Source organism: Hibiscus syriacus, unplaced genomic scaffold (assembly GCF_006381635.1).
Source record: "Hibiscus syriacus cultivar Baekdansim isolate YM2019G1 unplaced genomic scaffold, ASM638163v2 tig00111427_pilon, whole genome shotgun sequence".
Taxonomy (NCBI): domain Eukaryota; kingdom Viridiplantae; phylum Streptophyta; class Magnoliopsida; order Malvales; family Malvaceae; genus Hibiscus; species Hibiscus syriacus.
In genome coordinates this window covers 1,128,222-1,146,190 of record NW_024063088.1, presented here as the reverse complement: position 1 = coordinate 1,146,190, position 17,969 = coordinate 1,128,222, and the positions used below count along the sequence as shown (strand labels likewise).

Here is a 17,969-nt window from a genome sequence, read left to right as displayed (position 1 = left end):
ATGTATAGGTTTGTACTAATTCTTTTATGTTATAAGAAACTATTTCAACACTCATGAGTAATATAATAAATAAGCTTTTCTTTGCGTAAATACTTTATGGAACCACGCCTAAGATCAGAGCTTTCTATTAATACAACTTTGTTTTGAACATGCATTGATCATCCAATATGAACCTTCAAGTACTCATTCATGCTATTACAACAAATACCACAGAATACTACTGTTCAATCAGCAACTGATGCGAACCTAAGCTACTCGAGAGTTCCATTTTTATATATAGGATCTGTAGCAGGTCTTCATGATACTTCATTCAAGTGACTTCCATGGAGATATACAACCAAAGAGTGCTTCAATAAACAAATATCAAAGCATATAACTCACGGTCAACCAAGCTAAATGCATCGGACAGAATGAGTAAACCAACCTCAGAAGGGATCTTCACATTGAATCAAAGTGCATCAATCAGAAACAGTAAACCATCCTCACCTAGACCTGAAGGGAGCTTCACATTGAATCAAATTTGCTGTCCAATAAAGTAGAAAATACAAAAACATGTCCCTTTTGCATGTCTTCATTATTCCATAAGCATTTAAACAATGCATGCTCACATTCTACACAAACCATCTAATAAATAATTTTAACACAAGGCATTCTGTTGGTCAATTACCTAGCTCATTAAAGCAATTAAAAATAACTCAAATTGCTGACATACATAACCAAAGGTAAAAGCAGCAAACCATACATATTGACCGTTAGAACTCAACCCTTGGAGTGTTCCTCTCTCAAAGCACATCATTGATTTAGATTTTAGAAGCATGGGCCACCACAATGTTTCTTATCAACATTCCAGAGGAAAGCTTTCTGCTTTGAAGCAGCAATTAGCCAATTACCTAGAAAACTTAAGATTTTCCCTTTTGATCTGGATTAAGAAAACTATTATTTCATCCTCAAAGTAATTGTTACATGATTGGCTTAGTTAATGGCTATCATGTAACAACAAAGACAGTCCTAAGATGCAAAGTGAGATGACCTGCCTTTCAAACCAGATAAAATTGTTTGATTCTGATTAACTTATAAGTTTCAACAAGATGGATTTCACACTTACCATCGATTCTTTCTCGGCCACAAAATATTAAGTTGAATTCCTTAACATGAAATTAAACACAATTTGATGACCTTGACGCTTAGTAAAATTCTTTTCTCAAACTAAATCAAATTCAAGTTATCTAAAAGGGGAAGTTTTTTTCCAGCTGTATTGAATAAAGCATATCAAGCATCAAATATACCAAACTTAAAATTTTTTGCAGGTATTATTCACTATTTGATGAAGAACTAACTAAAGGAATTTCACCAAAGATTGTTGGAGGAACTTTTACTTCATTAAAGGAGCAAAGTAATAACAGAAATGACAGGCTTAAATATAACAAATTCCACAAATTAACTCAAAGAGGAATACAAGCTTTAGCATTCTATGAAGCGAACTATCAGACTTTAATACTTTCAAGCAGGAAAATATGGTCCCAAACCTCAAACTTTGAGAAGCTGCATTTTGTTAGAAAAAGCAATGGCAATCCAATCCGGTTGAGCAGCAGACCACTGCAACTGATTGATTTCTGAGCCAGCAGAGTACACACACAAAGGGTCGATACCATTAGGTCCAGCCACCGTAGGCAACTCCCAAATAAAAGCCTGTGTATCATCCCCAGCAGAACAAATATGCTTAGAACTCTGAGGAGCCCAGGTGATCGCATTGACACTGGCTTGATGGCGCTCCAACTCAGCCACCGGCATCGTGGGTGACCTTATATCCAAAATCACAACTTTGTTGCTATCCATTTGAATAGTAGCCATATACTTCAAATCTTGCTTGTTCCAAGCCAACCTTAATAAAGGGGTGTCGGGTTGAGGACTTTCATAAATAATCGTGGAATGTTCTTTGTCCCTCAAATCGAAAATCCTGACAGACCCATCAGCGGAAACGGACGCAAAAACTCTAGCTTCACCCCATGCAATGTCGTAAACCTCTTTATCATGAGCGATCAATTGGGTCTCGACGACGCCCTTCTCGATGTCCCAAATCGTGCATGTAGTGTCGATGCTGGAGGTCCCGATTCTCTTGGGTTCAACATCGTTCCAATCGAAGGAAGTTAACGGGGCACAAAACTCGCTGGTCTTGCTGTTGTTGAGAACAGAGAGAGGTTCAATGGAAGATTCACGAACTTCCCAGAGACGAAGGTATTCGCCGGAGGAAGCGAGGAGATCGGAAGAAGAGGAGGAGGATTTACGATTGGGTTGGAACATGAGCTTTGTGGGTGGATAAGGGTGGTAGAAGGAAAGGGTCGGGTGGGTTTTGACGGAAAGCGTGTCTGGATCAAAGGCGATTATGTCAACTCTGTTATTGTAGTCTTCGAGGAAACTGCCGAGAGCGATGGATTGATGGTTGAGATTCGTCGGGGAGGGGGTTGAAGATACGGCCATGGCGTAAACCGTGTAGGGTGATTCGTAGGTTACGGAGTTATCGGATCTCAGGTGGGATTCTTGAGTCGAATTCTCCATTTTTCTTCACCTTTGACAAGCTCAAGGAAAATTAGGGAAAGATTTTAGAATTTGCAGGGGAAGCTATTTAACGTGCAGATTGTTTGAGACTTTAAGTGGAATTAACTAAAGTTAAAATTATGTAGCTTTAGAACCGACAGTAACATAATCGGTTAATTACTTGATTTGGTAGTAAATTTTATCAATATATTATTTTATACATTATTTATTTATATTTTCATAATACCGATTAACTTTAATCATTTTCATTGTTAATTAACCTATTACTTTTAAGTAATAGGTTTTAAAATTATAATATATATATATATATATATTTTGTGTGCAGATTGTTTGAGATTTCATGTGGAATTAAAGTATTGAGACCGATATAATAAAGTATTGATACATATATAAAAGTTTATGATATTATCATTATACTGGTATAATTTTACCGTGTAGCTTATAAATTTAACTATTACTTATACAAAGCTATTTATATGTACACTTGAAAAATGCAAAGCAAATGAAATTGTCAAATGGGGTGTCAATGCACTAATTGCTTACTTTTAACCGATACTTGGATCTTTCCATATGTTCCCTTGTATTATGTACTTGAACCTTGCCAAATAGGGATGGCAAACGGGCGGGTCAGGTGCGGATACCCCCTCCCCCATCCCCATACCCACTTAATATTTTTCAATCAACCACCCATGATGGGTAAAAATTTTCAAATCCACACCCGTCCACACGGGTACATTCTCAAATCCATCCTCACACCTACTACCCACTGGAGACGTACCCGGCTAGACCCACCTAATAGCATACTTAAGTTATACATAAGCAACACACATAAAACAAACACGTCCATTAAGAAACATAATAAAATAAACGAAGGATTATCTGAGTTAAGTGTTAATATAGATATTAAAATACATAACACACCATAATAAAAGACATAATTAAAGTCTAGAAACATAAATGACAAACACATAATGTTTTTGTTCTTTGGCACAACATTCTAAAATTTCAGGCAATACTTGTGACATCTGATACTCCAGTATTACAATCATCATTCTAATAAAACACCATAATAAAATACTAGAAACATAAATGGCAAACACTATGTTTTTTAGTAAAACATGAAAGGGCAATTGAATTATACGCATATGATTCAAGGACATTATAAATTTATATTTCCCTATAATATGAGAAAATATCATCGAATTTAACCAAAACAAAAGCTGAGAACAGTTAAGTTTTGTCGAAGCAAACTAAGATGATTTAAGACCTCCTAAAATAGCAGCTCTCCAGAAAGGAGAACATAAATTTAATTTCGGGGACAAGAACAGAAGAAAATTATAAAGCACAAGGAAGACATTAAATCTCTGAACATATGAAAAATTGTTAAGTACAAAAGAAGATTAGTTTCCAAACTTTATGTTTTAGGAAAATGTAAGATGTAACCTTAGCTTCATAAATTTGAAAATTTTAGAAATAAATAAAATAAAATTCATCAAACGTAAAGACCAGGAAACTCAGTAATTAAAGAACGGAAGTTACGAGCAATTTTTAATTTAAAATACTTTTAGCACTTCGAAAAATTAGAAAATTGTAAAATACTCGGTTGATATTTGAATTTGAAAAAGTCAGTTTCAAAGTTAGCATATTTAACCTCCGCAACTTTCCCCCGTAGCCAAACAGAGTACTAGAGAAAGCACGAGTGAAACACTTAATTCTATTCAGTGGCGTTAAAAATGGAGGTTTGAGAAGCAACAAACTGACTTTGTTGGCCTAAAACGTGGGTGCTTAGTGTGACAAGATACTGATTTCCATAACATTAAGAAATTAAGCTTAAAATAAACATTGAGATGAATCTAAAAAATAATTAAAAATCAATACGAGCAAATAAAAATTAAATTCTTAAAATGAAATGCAGAGGAGCTTAAAATTAAATGACTATGGAAATGACTCTTACAAAAATTAAATTTCAAGTAAAAAGGGAAGAAATGTACCTGAATAAGCTCGAGAGTAGAGACCAGAAGTTTGAAAGATCGGCGCAGTAACGAGAGGTTTGAAAGAAAAAAATTTATTCATAAACTTATCCCTAATATTTGGTTAAATTACAAGTTATATGGTATACAATATTAGGATTTATAAATTAGTCTCTAAGATTACACCTAAATTCATAATGGTCCAAAATTTAATGGATATTTAACTGGGCGGGTAGATGTGGGGCGGGCGGATACGGGGCGGGCGGATGCGGGGCGGATAAGGTCTCAAGCCCATTACCTGCCCACTACCCGCGACGGGTACCACTTTCTAAATCCATACCCGCCCACTACCCACTAAAATAATACCCATCCCCGCCCCAAGTGGAGCGGGTGCTGTGCGAAATCCACGAAATTATACCTGTTTGCCATCCCTATTGCCAAACAATCTGTAAAATAGAGTTTCTCGCAAATCGTGGCAGGAATCAATTCTGTAGTTGGGATTATCCAGGTTAACCATGTTGACTGCATAGCCAATAAAGCCCCTTCAGGGTCCATATGTTCAACATCGAATTGCTCTACTAAGGATCGACATAATTCCCTCCGAATTGATCGATCCCTTACTCTGATCAAAGATCCAAACCCCAATTCTTCCAGCACATTAACTTTATTCTTCTCCTTAAGGTGTTCAATTAATGAGTTCACTCTTTTTATGCTGCACTTTGTCGACACCTCCTACATTTTTAAAAATATATAATGTTACTGTTCTTATATATCTTTTATCAAAGTATTTACAAGTTTAATGAATATTTTATTTTTCATGTGCTTTCCTCAAAGCTTTGTATTCTTGTCTATCCATCTTTGACCGTGTCACGTAAGGTTCCTTATCAGTATCAGTCATCGACTTCCATTTCTCCAACACATTATTTTTCACCTAAAATCAAACATAAACGTTTTTAATCAATACATTAACGCTAAATAATACTCAATGTCAATTTCATTTTACGTATCGAACCGATGTGATTACCAGCTTCGTTCATCCTTTGGCATTCGGTCATACTGTCAACATTTAAAATTTGAAATCAATTTAAAGTTTTTAAATACTTTAATCCAATTACCATTTCAACAATAATAACAAAAATATATTGATACTTATTAGAAGTACATATATCCACCCTTTGGTTTCTTTCGATTTACTTCATTGTTCATACTCTCGGACTCAATTTCAAAGTCATATTCGTCAAGAACAATTTGCAAGATCCGTTGACTTCATTTTTTCTTCATATATCAGTTTACGCAAATCAAAATCAAAATCAAATACTGATTACATACACTTTATTAAATATACAAATATTGATAACTAATCTTGTAGTAAAACGGTTTCCTTCAAAAGAATTTAAATGACCACTACTACAAGTATTGATACATTTATACAACCTACAATATAATTTTCTACCTATAATATTATATACATGTATCGGTATTTATTTTCTACCTATAATATTATATAATCGGTCTCAAATCCTTCTTGGCTTCGAAATCCTCAAACTAAACCCAAAAACCTAATCCCTATTTCTTTCAAACGAATAAGAATACTCTATACTACAAGTATCAGTACATTTGTATAACCTACAATATCATTTTCTATCTATAATATTTTATAAAAATATCGATATTTATCATATGCCTAGAATATTACTTTCTACCTGTAATCGGTCTCAAATACTTTTTTACTTCAAAAACCCCAAACACATAAAACCCATATTTCTAATTACTATAACAATAAAAAACTAGGGTTTCAACAACGTACTTTTCGATTCGACTACAACAGCAAACAAACAAACTTCGCTTTAAAAACGTATTCTGAAATGCAACAGCAATTACGCTTTGATTTCGAAAACTACGGTCGTGTTCTATCTATTTTCAGAGGAAATTTAACTATGCCTTTGATATTTTAACCAGATATATTATTTAAATTTAATCGATACAATTACCCAAGTCTCGATACTTTTATGTTCAGTAGCTTCAACATATCCGGTAGCGCTTTACCGGTTTTGTCATAATGAAACCGGTTTTGTCATATTTTTACTTAATATATTGTTATATATCGATACATGTTTATAAAGTATCGATACATGTTTATAAAGTATTGATATTTTATAGGCGCTATTACTGCTTTTCTTTTAAATTCCAAAAGTATCCGTACTTATTTGAATGGTATCGATACCTTCAACATATCCAGTAGTGCTTTACCAGTTTTGTCATATTTTACATGTTATATTGTTATGTATCGATACATTTTTATAATGTATCAATACTTTATAGGCGCTATTATTGCTTTTCTTTTAAATTCTAAATGTATCGATACTTATTTGAATGGTATCAATACCTTCAACATATCTAGTAGCTCTTTACTGGTTTTGTCATATTTTAATCTGATATAATGTTATGTATCGATACATGTTTATAAAGTATCGATACTTTATAGGCGCTATTATTGCTTTCCTTTTAAATTTCAAAAGTATCGATACTTATTTTAATGGTATCGATACATTCAACATATTCGGCAGCGCCTTACCGGTTATGTCATATTTTTACCTGATATATTGTTATGTATCGATACATATTTGAATGGTATCGATACGTACCGACAAGCTAAATTTGTCGGTTGTCAACTTTTTTAATATTTTTTCATGATTTCCACCTACAACATTATTATTACTCAATATTTCCGATAACGCTAAACTGATTTTATTAAGTATCTTATTATGTTTTCGGTAACGCCGTATATTAATCTGACTTTCCTGAATCAACCCGCATGGACTTTGTCTGGTCAAAAAGAAAACATAAGACTTTGTACATTTCTTCTAATTTGGTCAACGTTAGAATTAAAATTTAGTACATTATTCAAACTTAGTTTTAACCAAATTAATAGATCGATTTAAATTGTTTTTTTGGTTCATTGATTAGTCAATTTTTAAACTTTGATTACCGGTTAATGATTTTTTCTAACTTAATGATTTTTTCCAACTTTGATTATCGATTAATTCGATTCAAAATTGTTTAATTAATTGAAAATATCAAATATATTATATATTATTTATATACCACTTAGCATTATGGATGTTCAAACTTCTATTTTAACCAAATTAATAAAATTAATTAATCAACCGAATTAACCAAGAATATTAAATATAATAATATATACTATTTATAAACTTTGGTTAATTCAAAAATCGATCGAATTAATTGAATTTTATTTGATTTGGATAAATTTTTTTGAAAAGTTTTTAATTCGATTAATAAATTTTGGATAATTTGATTTGGTTGTTTCAGTTTGAACACCACTAGGTATACGTTAATGTATCGATTCAATTCCATAAAAAATTGATTGAATTATGAAATTTAGAGTTGTCATAGAGGAAATAATTGTTACGATTAAATTTAGAATTAATTGTGTAAGAGTTCATAAATTATGATTTTTATTCTAAATTAGTCCCTTAATTTTAAAATATTCTATATCACTCCTCAAGCTATAGTTTTATTCTAAATTTGAATATAAAATTCAATATATTCTATATCAATTCTTAAACTATCAGTATCATTATGTTTGGATCATTCTATTAACGCGCCATTAACTCTACTGATTTTTTATGGTTATGAGAATTGAACTTGTGACCTATAAACTCTAATTTATTTTTTAAGGTCTAGAGAATTGAACATGCGACCTTCTATAAAAAGTAATCTATTTTTGAAGGTCCTAGAAAGGTTTTTTAGGTCACAAGGTTAATTCTCAAGACCTTCAAAATTAAATTACTTTTTTAATCGGTACAGTTACGACATATTAATAAAAGGATTAAAATAAAATAATAATAATAATAGTTTAAGGATTGATATAAATTTTTTTAAAGTTTAGGTATAAATTTAAAATAAGGTCATAATTTAAGAATCAATATAAAATATTTTAGAGTTTAAGGGTAATTGAAAATTAGATTCATTTTTTTTGTGATCTTCTATAAAATTATCTCTCAAATTTAAAGGTTATATTTTTGCCTAATGGCATTTTTTTGTCATCTATTTTTCTAAAAAAAGTCATTTTAATTCTTAATTCTTTTCGTTTTTTCCACGAACTTTTATTTTCTATCATATTGAACTAACTTAAGAAAAATCAATGGACCTAGAAGCTAATATTAACTATTTTATTTTATTTTATCAATGTAGAATCATTTTATCTTTTTATATAAAAATATAAAATAAAATATTTAAAACATATAAAATTACAAATTTTTAAAAATATAAAAATTATTTAAATGATTAAAAATGTAAATTATAAAAATAAGAGAAAATCTGAAAATAGTTTTAAAGTTATATTAAAATATTAAAACCATTACTTTTTCTATTAATTTGTTAAATTTAATAAAAAAATATGTTCAATGATAACTCTCAACCATTTGATATTGAATGCTCGTTGTCATTGTTAGTGCTCAAACCCAATATCTCAAGGAATAAAAAAAATTCCTTTACCATCTAGATCACTAGGGTTCGTGCTATAGAGTCACTCTTAAAGAAGTGACATTCAACAAGATTGAGCTTCACATAGTTTAATGAAACAAAAGGAACTATGCTCAAGTTCATGCAGGTCACTGTGCCGCCAAGAAATATGCAGCTTAAGATGTAGAACAACCAGAGACCACACAATAACTCAAAAATAGATTGGCCAGATAGAGAAAACAAGAAACAAAAGTAGAGTTGAAAAGCTTCAAGGAGAGGGTCACACAGATCAAACAAGAGAGACAAACGGTTTATTCGAAATAAGTTTTTAACAGCTTTTAACATGGTTCAGAGCAGTCATGCCTGAGCAACTCACAGTTGGTCTTCCACACACTATATAATTGTTTTACGGGTAAACTAAGATAACATTCACCATAAGATAACAAGCAGGGACCAAATATAAATTCAATTATTCTGACCTGATAGTTCCTCCTTCAATACATGTTCCCAGTCAGAAGAACAGTTGTCAGAGACTTGAGCTCCAAGCCTGGTGCTCCCAGGAGATTGTACCGAGCAATCATACTGGACACATGGATGAAAATCCTTTGTGACTACCTGTTCAGCGTCATGGTTGGCTCCTTGGTTTTGTGAAACTGGTTTTGGATTAACACCTGAAACTCCATCCACTGCTGTGTCTTCATCAATTGATATTTGCCTTCGCTTACCTGCAAATCCAAGATCAACAACCTTCGGCAGAAGTTTTCTTTTCATCTCATTAGAATCCAAGTCATCAATGTCACTACTTTTCAGAATATGGAACCTAGCCATTACAGAGGCTTCAACATCATTTGTGTGGCAGGCCGTTACAGGTACAAGGGAGTCCGGAGATTGCATGCCTGAGGTTAAGCTATATTTTACTTCAGGTGCTAATTCATCAACCTTGTCCAAATCCAAAGAAAGCTTGGAGCTAGTGAGTTCATCCACATCTCTGGTATGAACAGAATTTGAATTGTTAAGCCGCTGTCTTAGTACTTGAAATCTGGCTGCTAAATCATCAACGCTGTTTCCATTGCTGGAGTTTCTGATATGAGAATTTTGATTAGAAGTAGCAAGGATCGGTCCACTCTCAGCTACTGCTGTTAATTTCGCATCAGCGTTCACTTCAACAGAAAATTTGGCAGTTACAGCATCAGCATGGTAGCTTGAGTTTCTGATGGGAGAATCTTGATTAGAAGAAACAGCAGAGATTGATCCACTCTCAGCTACTGCAGTTAATTTATTTGTGTTTATGTCAACCGGAACTTTAGATCCTGATATTTTGTCATCATCTGGCGACTCTTTTGACACATCTAAAGCAAAACAACAGGTATAAACTATGTATCAGATAGATATAATGAAAGGGTTAAGGAATCTTAGCGGAAATTTCTAAAGCTTTTATTGTGAACAGGACGTAGTCCATGAACCTTCTCCAGAATCCAGTTTACATTTTCCTAATTCAACCTTCATGTTATAAAAACGAGCCATGTAATTGACGGAACACAAAGCAGCTTCTGCCTCTAGCCAAAGATTCTTATACAAGTTAACTTGTGGATTTGCCTCTTCCTTTTCATGAAAATTGTCTATAAGAATCTTCTTTATAGCCTGCAAATCATCAACCAAGGGAGATAGAGTGTCATTTTTCTTTGAATTTTCATCTCCTTTTCCTTCTTACCAAAGAAAGAAGTTACGAATGAAGTATTATCTATCACAGTACAGGCACTGAATCAAAATAAGCAAATACCTGGGCCATCTTATCATTTTTTGCTTTTCCGTGTGCGCCAGTCTCAACAGAAACAAATTCAGGAAATTTCACATCTCCATTACCAGAAAGCTTCTCTTTCTCTTGTACATGCTGACTCAGAACATCAATAGCTGCCATCTGGGGCCTTCCCTTACTTGTGCCCTGCGAGAAACACATCCTAGCAGTTCAAATTTCTAACAATTAATCACAAATCAATAGGCAAGACAACATAAAAACAGGTAAGCAAACCTCATCAAGGTCACTAAAAAATGACTTCTTTTCAGTATTTTTTGGCATGCATGTATCAAGATTCTTGATTATTTTTTCAAGGGACTTGATATCTTTGTCCTGTAATTCGCATGTCTCGTTCAAGTACTGATAAAGAAGCAGTTCAGATAGGTTTTGCATAGTAGATAATAGAACACTGATGCTGCTATTTGAAACTGGTTCTTGGCCCAAGCATTTAGAATGATTGGTAGAAATATCTTCTACAGAAGATGGGAAACACGAGAGATCTTTCACAGCATGGCAAGACATATGAGATGAGCCACAGCCTGAGACATCACTTGTCCTCTCATGATAAGCAACACCAGTCTCAGATGTGGGCACATTTTTAGAAGCCAATCTACCTTCTGCAAGACTTTGTTGAATGTTGCAAGATGCTCTCTCAATCATATCCACTGGCTTGTTGAATAACACAAAATCTTTCTTCTGTTCCCTTGCATCTTGAGAGAATTTGATCCCACAGGCAGAACCTGTTTTTTTCTGATTGGATCCCGTTTTCCCGACATCATCAGAATGTTCTTTAAACAACGGGATAGAGAAAGAGGGAAATGTTAGAGAAGAGACTAAATCATGTTCCATATTCCCATGTTCAACAGTGGTTGCAATTTTATTTTGTTTCCCAGAAGGAAGTTTAACCGTGTTAGCAGCATTCGTAGGGATAAAATTAAGTGCTTGACCAGTTGAACCATCCCATACTTCAAGTTTATTTACAGGCTGCACAGAAACAGGCTCAGAAGATTCAAATGGAGAAATATGAGAATACGGAGCTCCTTTCCAACAAGGTGAGTCAACATGAGGGTTGAAATGATCGGAACTTTCCAAAGAATTCTCCATAGCAGTGACTGGTTCAGTATCATTAAGTGCCAAACTGAAATTATTTGGAGTAACACGAGAAGAAGCATCTCCAGATTTTTCTCTGAACAAAAGATCAGAAGCATCCTTAGAGGCCATATTTGAGGTTGAAAGCTTTTCAGACCTTGATGCTGATGATTCCCCAGACAAATAACTATTTCCATCAAGGTGAGAGCTGGGTTGACTGGGGTCAGAGTCATTTTTGCTACCAAAATTTAACAAATAATGATATTCATTCACACTGGAGAGATTGTTTCCAGTCAAAATTGTATCATTTCTATTGATGCCAGAGTCAAAATTTTTGAATGGAACAGCATGGGACACTAAAGGGCAGGCATCAGCAGCTGCTGGTCTAATAACGACCCCAGGGGAAGATTTCAGGACAGGTATATCACTAGGAGCATTACTGAGCTGTCTCACTGGTTTCTCATACGAAGTGCTTAGTGGCACTTGATTGTTCTTGACATTTACAGGATTCAAGGGAGGTACCTGCAAATTGGATTCAGGAGGTGCAGAACTGGGCCCGATAACCGATGTCTTCAAGTAATCCACTGGCATGTACGAGAAATTTTGCCCCAGAACAGGACTATAGTCTAGTGTTTCTATATCAGGAGGTCCGACTTTGCTTTCCCTAACTAGAGAATAGTTATTATGTGTAGTTACTTCACATGTCTTTAGGCTACTGGAAGGATGAGGTCCTGCAATTGGAGACCAGAAAAACAAAGGTTATATATCATACACCTAAAATTCCTTTACGATTATACTCTAGTTCCCCTACCAAATGCAACTCTTCCCATAAAACGAGTTTGACAATCCAAAAGCATGTAAGGATACAAAGATTGATGATGTATTTTCCTACAATAATTGAGATCATAACAAAATTTTAACAGGAATCGAATTTGCAACTCAGTCAAGTGATTGGTACTCTTTTTTCTTCATTTTTGTGTAAGAGAATAAAATGCATCACAGAAATTTGCACGTATGAATCCAGGTGGAGATAAATTGCATGAGTCAGCCACCGAAGATATGATAAGTGATCAAGAGGCTTAAATGATAGACAGTGTCATTTGATCATTGAAATTCTGCACAACACACAGACAAAGACAAACGGAAAACGATGGAAATGAAAGAACCATGTAAACGCAAAGGATAAAACTTACCAAGGCTGATATGATCCGTGTAAATAGTGGGAGGGGCTACACTAGCCTCCTTTGGATAAAAACTCCCACCAAGCTGAGCCGGATTCCTTTTTTCCCAATCCCACCACCCACCACCCCATTGAGCCGTAAGTTCCAGGCCAGACAAGTTGTGTTCATTGAAAGTGGGCGGATGAAGGGTTTGTGAGACATAGGGAGAATAATAGGTTTTGGGTTCAAAAAGATCCGAATTTTTGTTATAGGAAGGTGTGGGAATCGGCTCCAAATCCAACATAGGCAGTTGACCGGGTTGGGGTGAATTAAAACTGAAAGGATTACTGTCAAGCCAATTCAAGGGTTCAGCCACATCAACAAGTGGAGTCACCATAGGCTTAATGATAGATCGATCGACGGTGAAAGGTGGAGCTAAAGCTGATAAATTTGAAGATCCCCCACTTCCATGCGCGTTCCCACCATAAGGCCCAAATCCCATCATCGTTTTTGCCTCGAAACCTCAAAATTTAGACCCAAAAGAAACGATCAACTTCTGCGGGAACAGATAAACAGAGAATAAGAAAAATTAAATAGAACCAAAAGCATCATAACTATGGTCGATTCTATTCATCATACCGAAGGATACAAGAGGCGAAGGAGATGTAAAAACCCAAACTTTTTAGAAGAGAGAATTAAGGGGCATCAGGGATCACCATCATCAACCCTCATCACCGTCACTGTGTTTGGAGAGCTGAGAATTAGGTGCTGCATTCTTGTTTTTGACTATCGACTCTTATCCTTCAATTTCACTTTAATTTTCATCAAGGTCCCTAAGGTTTTCTAAATTGATTGATGGATTTTTTGCCTAATATTATTTATAATCTCTTAATTAAGTTTGGTAAAGTCTAATCAAGTAGCATCAAGTAAATGAAAATTAATACAAAATATTTATAAAAAATTAATACAAAATATTTATAAAAAATTAATACATGTCAATTCACTTAAAAATAAGAGAAAATAACTTCAGTGACCGAAAATGCCTTATAATATACGATTTTAACCAACTTTTTTTAGATTTGCGAAAATGACTAACAAATTCGCAACGCGATCTCGAATTTGCAACGCGAACTCTAATTTCACAATGCGAATCTGTAAATCGCAACGCGAATCTGTAAATCGCAACGTGAATCTGTAAATCGCAACGCGAATCTGTAAATCGCAACACAGAAGTCAAATTCGCAACACAGAAGTCAAATTCGCAATGCAATTTCCAAATTCGCAACACTGAATTTCAAATTCGCAACTCGATTTCTGAATTCGCAACGCTAATTTGGAAAATCGCAACTCAATTTTTGAATTTGCAACACGAATTTTAATTTCGCAACAAGTTTTATTTTCGCAACACAACTGTTTTGGGTATATAACTACGCAGCAACACCTCATAACCTAAATCTCTAAATCGCAACTCATTCCATCTCCACTATCACTCTCTCCTGCGACATCCGTTTCTATATCCAACGACATCCTTCTCCATCTCTAATTTTGTTTTTTTACATAATTTTATTTCTATATAATTTTTCAATGATTTCTCTCCAAATTATCAACTATCAACTTAATAAATGTATGTTCTTCTCTAAGTTAGTGATGATATGTAGTTTATAGCTCATTTGTTTAGTAAATTAATTTACAATTTGTAGAATGAAATCATCTAATGTTGATCATGTTTGGATAGATTTGTGTTTTGGAGGGTCATGGGAGAATGTTCATGGTGTTTTACAATATATGCCTTTACCCATGAATCTTCAACAAAAATTGTCATTAAAAAAGTTAACTTATGAAACTCTAATGTTATGTGTTGCAAAGAAATTGAATTTAGAGCCTCTAAGTGGATTTAGGCAATCTTATCAAAGAAAAGGTAAAGTTTATTTGTTAATCGACAATGAAGATGTTGAACGATTCATTGCTTACATTAGTGTTTCGCAAGAAGATGATGTTACATTGTATGTTGTTAAACCTAGAAGTAGTGAAGTTGGGTCAATAGCGGGTGGTAATCAACTAAGTTCTTCAACCCCAGTTTATGGTGCTCACAATGTACAACGTTGTTATCAACCTCAAAATTTAATGGTTCCGCCATAATTTCATCACCAAGAAAATTTTGTTTCACCACATTTCCAATACCAAACACAATATCAAACATAATCTCAAAACCCACAACTTTTTCCTAATCCAAATCTCAATCCCAATCAACTTTCAACACCAAATTTCGGTTTTCGTATTGACCAGTTAGACGATTATGAGCCAACAGAAAAAATTATGAGTACTAGTTAGTATTCGAAATTTGATCTTGGTCAATACCCGAACCTTGATCTTGGTCAATACTCGAATTTTGATGATGTTTCAGAAGAAGAAATAGACCATGCGTGTAATGATTTTGATATTGGTCAATACCCGGATTTTGATGATGAAACAGCCTCTGCCGAGGAAGATGTTGTTGATAATAATGAGGAGGAAGTTACGACTGTGAATGAACATGTTGAACATCCATTCTATAATTCATATAACCCTGAAGAAGAAAAAGAAGAAGAAGAAGTCCCTGAAGAAAAGAAAAAGAAGAAAATGCCACGGGAGTATAACTGGAATATGCCAGAATTACTTTAGATACTGGAAGAAGAGTTGGTAAAGATAACAGTTGATTGTTACACAAAAGTTATTCGTATCAAGAAAGATGATTGTTTTGATACAAATGAAGACTTGAAGATAGCTTTGTATACGAAATGTGTGAAATATGGTTATCAACTAAAAGTTAACAAATCAAGAAAAGATCGTTTCGAAACAAAGTGTATGATTGACAAAAATTGTACGTGGCGTATGATTGAAAAGAGGATAAAAGATTGCGAAATGTTTCAAGTTAGGACTTTTATTGATAAACATACATGTTCAAGAATCCAAGTTTTTCCTCACCATAGACAGGCAAACAAAAAGGTGTTGGGTGGTTTTCTGGCTGTGTTAATGTTTTTGAATGGCAGGGTATATTGGGGACATGAAATTATGACTGACATGAATGCTCGGTTCAAGATTAGTATCTCATATTCTCAATCTTGGAGAGCTAAATTTTATGCCTTGGAATTGTTGAGGGGGTCTCCAGAAGCATCGTTTGCCCAACTGCTGGCTTATTGTCACAATTTAAAGCTGAAAAATCGTGGCTCGGTAACTCATATCAAAACAGATAGAGATAGATGCTTTGAGTTGCTGTTTATCGCCATTGGTGCTGCGGTTAGTAAATCAATATAATTTTGTTGACTCATTTTTGTTAGTTACATGCATTTCACATTTAAATGATTATATTTCTTGTGTATATTATTTTGTAGATTCGTTCGTTTATTACTTGCATGCGGCCAATTATTATAGTTGATGGAGCACATTTAAAAGGTCGATACCTTGGAGTAAACTTATTAGCAGTAGACATGGTTTATGGGGCATCTTAGGGATTACATAGGTCCTATTAGCAATCTGACAATCATATCCGATAGGGAAAACTCAATTGAAAACACTGTTAGAAGGTGTTTCCCAGATGCTTTCATGGACTTTGTGGTGTTCATTTGTACAGAAATCTAAAATCAAGGTCTGCTGGTATAAAAAATCACAAATGGACATACTGGAAGGCTGTAAAAGCTTATCGGGAAGTGGATTTTAATAAGAATATAAATTGTTTAAGACTTGTTTTGCCTCAATGTGCTCAAACACTAGAAGATGTCGGGTTTGAAAGATGGTCAAAAGTACATCAACTTGGAGCAAGATATGGTTTCATGACGTCTAATAGTGCAGAATCAATCAACGCTCTAAGTCGTCATTCTCGAAAATTACCCATTACTGTGTTAATGGTTCGAGCCTCTATTCAACAATGGTACTACAAGAAAAGAAACCATGCAGGTATTATTTCTTTAAATTCGTAAATTATCATATTTATATATTTTACTAAGTATTATTTATTTAAATTTACAAGAACATTGGAACGTCGTGTTACACCATGGACTGAAAAAAAGATAACGAAACGTGTTGTGAAGTCAACGTCATGGAGAGTTGAACCATGTTCAAACACTTTGTTTGAAGTATTGGATAATAACTTAAATGGGCTTGTTGATCTAAATGCAAAGACGTGTAGTTGTATGAAATGGCAAACATCTGGTTATCCGTGTGGCCATGTTATAAAAGTTGCTCTTCATCTAAACCAAGATGATTCAAGCGCATACGTTATGGATTGCTACACTATAGAAGTATATCGACAGACTTATGCCGAGATTGTCTACCTTATTCCACATCCTTCTGAGTGGGACATACCAGATTACTTACAAACAGTTTTGCCACCAGTCATGGACATCAGACTACCTGGTCGACCAAAAAATCATGATCGTATACCGTCTAAGGGTGAAGAGAAGAGGATATCGACATGTAGTCGGTGTAAGGAAAGTGGTCATACAAGGTTGACCTGTGGATCACCAGTTCCATCACAATCATCTTTTCCTCTACCAAAATATGGATCCTCATCAAAATCTAAAGCTCATATGATGCCAAGCAAAAGGAAATCAAAATCGCAATCAAAATTAAAATATCAATCACAACCAACTTCACATTTTGGGACTTATTAACTTAGGTGATTTTTAAATGCAAATGTTGTATTATGTGTATTTTATGTGTGAATGCATACATTTTCAGTTAGATATTCATTAGTAACTTGAGTTTGAACATTGCTATGATATGTTAAGTTGTTATCACTTATCAGATTGTTGTCTGTTATCTTTTTAAAGCTGTTTTCCTTGAATTCGCAACGCGAAAGTTAAATTCACGTTGCGATTATTGCGAAAGTCAAATTCGCGTTGCGATTGTTGTGAAAAATCAAATTCGAAATGT

At 34.1% G+C, this 17,969-nt stretch overlaps 2 protein-coding genes across 4 annotated transcripts; both read right to left on the bottom strand.

Annotated features, from left to right (window-relative positions):
• Nucleotides 1-106: 106 nt before the first annotated feature.
• LOC120163175 (protein TRANSPARENT TESTA GLABRA 1-like) lies at nucleotides 107-2,620 on the bottom strand. 2 transcript variants are annotated; one of them, XM_039173173.1, is made up of 2 exons: nucleotides 1,527-2,620; nucleotides 107-318 (listed from the first exon to the last, which is right to left on the bottom strand). In XM_039173173.1, the coding sequence occupies exon 1, from the start codon at nucleotides 2,554-2,556 to the stop codon at nucleotides 1,528-1,530; it is 1,029 nt and encodes a 342-aa protein (XP_039029104.1). In that variant the 5' UTR covers nucleotides 2,557-2,620; the 3' UTR covers nucleotides 107-318; nucleotide 1,527. The 2 variants fall into 2 exon arrangements, with proteins under 2 accessions (XP_039029104.1, XP_039029105.1); XM_039173174.1 differs by lacking the exon at nucleotides 107-318 and adding an exon at nucleotides 474-492.
• A 6,681-nt stretch (nucleotides 2,621-9,301) lies between these two features.
• LOC120163000 lies at nucleotides 9,302-13,873 on the bottom strand. 2 transcript variants are annotated; one of them, XM_039173034.1, is made up of 6 exons: nucleotides 13,698-13,873; nucleotides 13,092-13,614; nucleotides 11,044-12,629; nucleotides 10,795-10,956; nucleotides 10,478-10,655; nucleotides 9,302-10,363 (listed from the first exon to the last, which is right to left on the bottom strand). In XM_039173034.1, exons 2-6 carry the CDS (start codon nucleotides 13,561-13,563, stop codon nucleotides 9,480-9,482), a joined length of 3,282 nt encoding a protein of 1,093 aa, XP_039028965.1. In that variant the 5' UTR covers nucleotides 13,564-13,614; nucleotides 13,698-13,873; the 3' UTR covers nucleotides 9,302-9,479. The 2 variants fall into 2 exon arrangements, with proteins under 2 accessions (XP_039028965.1, XP_039028966.1); XM_039173035.1 differs by having other exon boundaries at nucleotides 13,092-13,580.
• Between the last annotated feature and the right edge of the window lie 4,096 nt (nucleotides 13,874-17,969).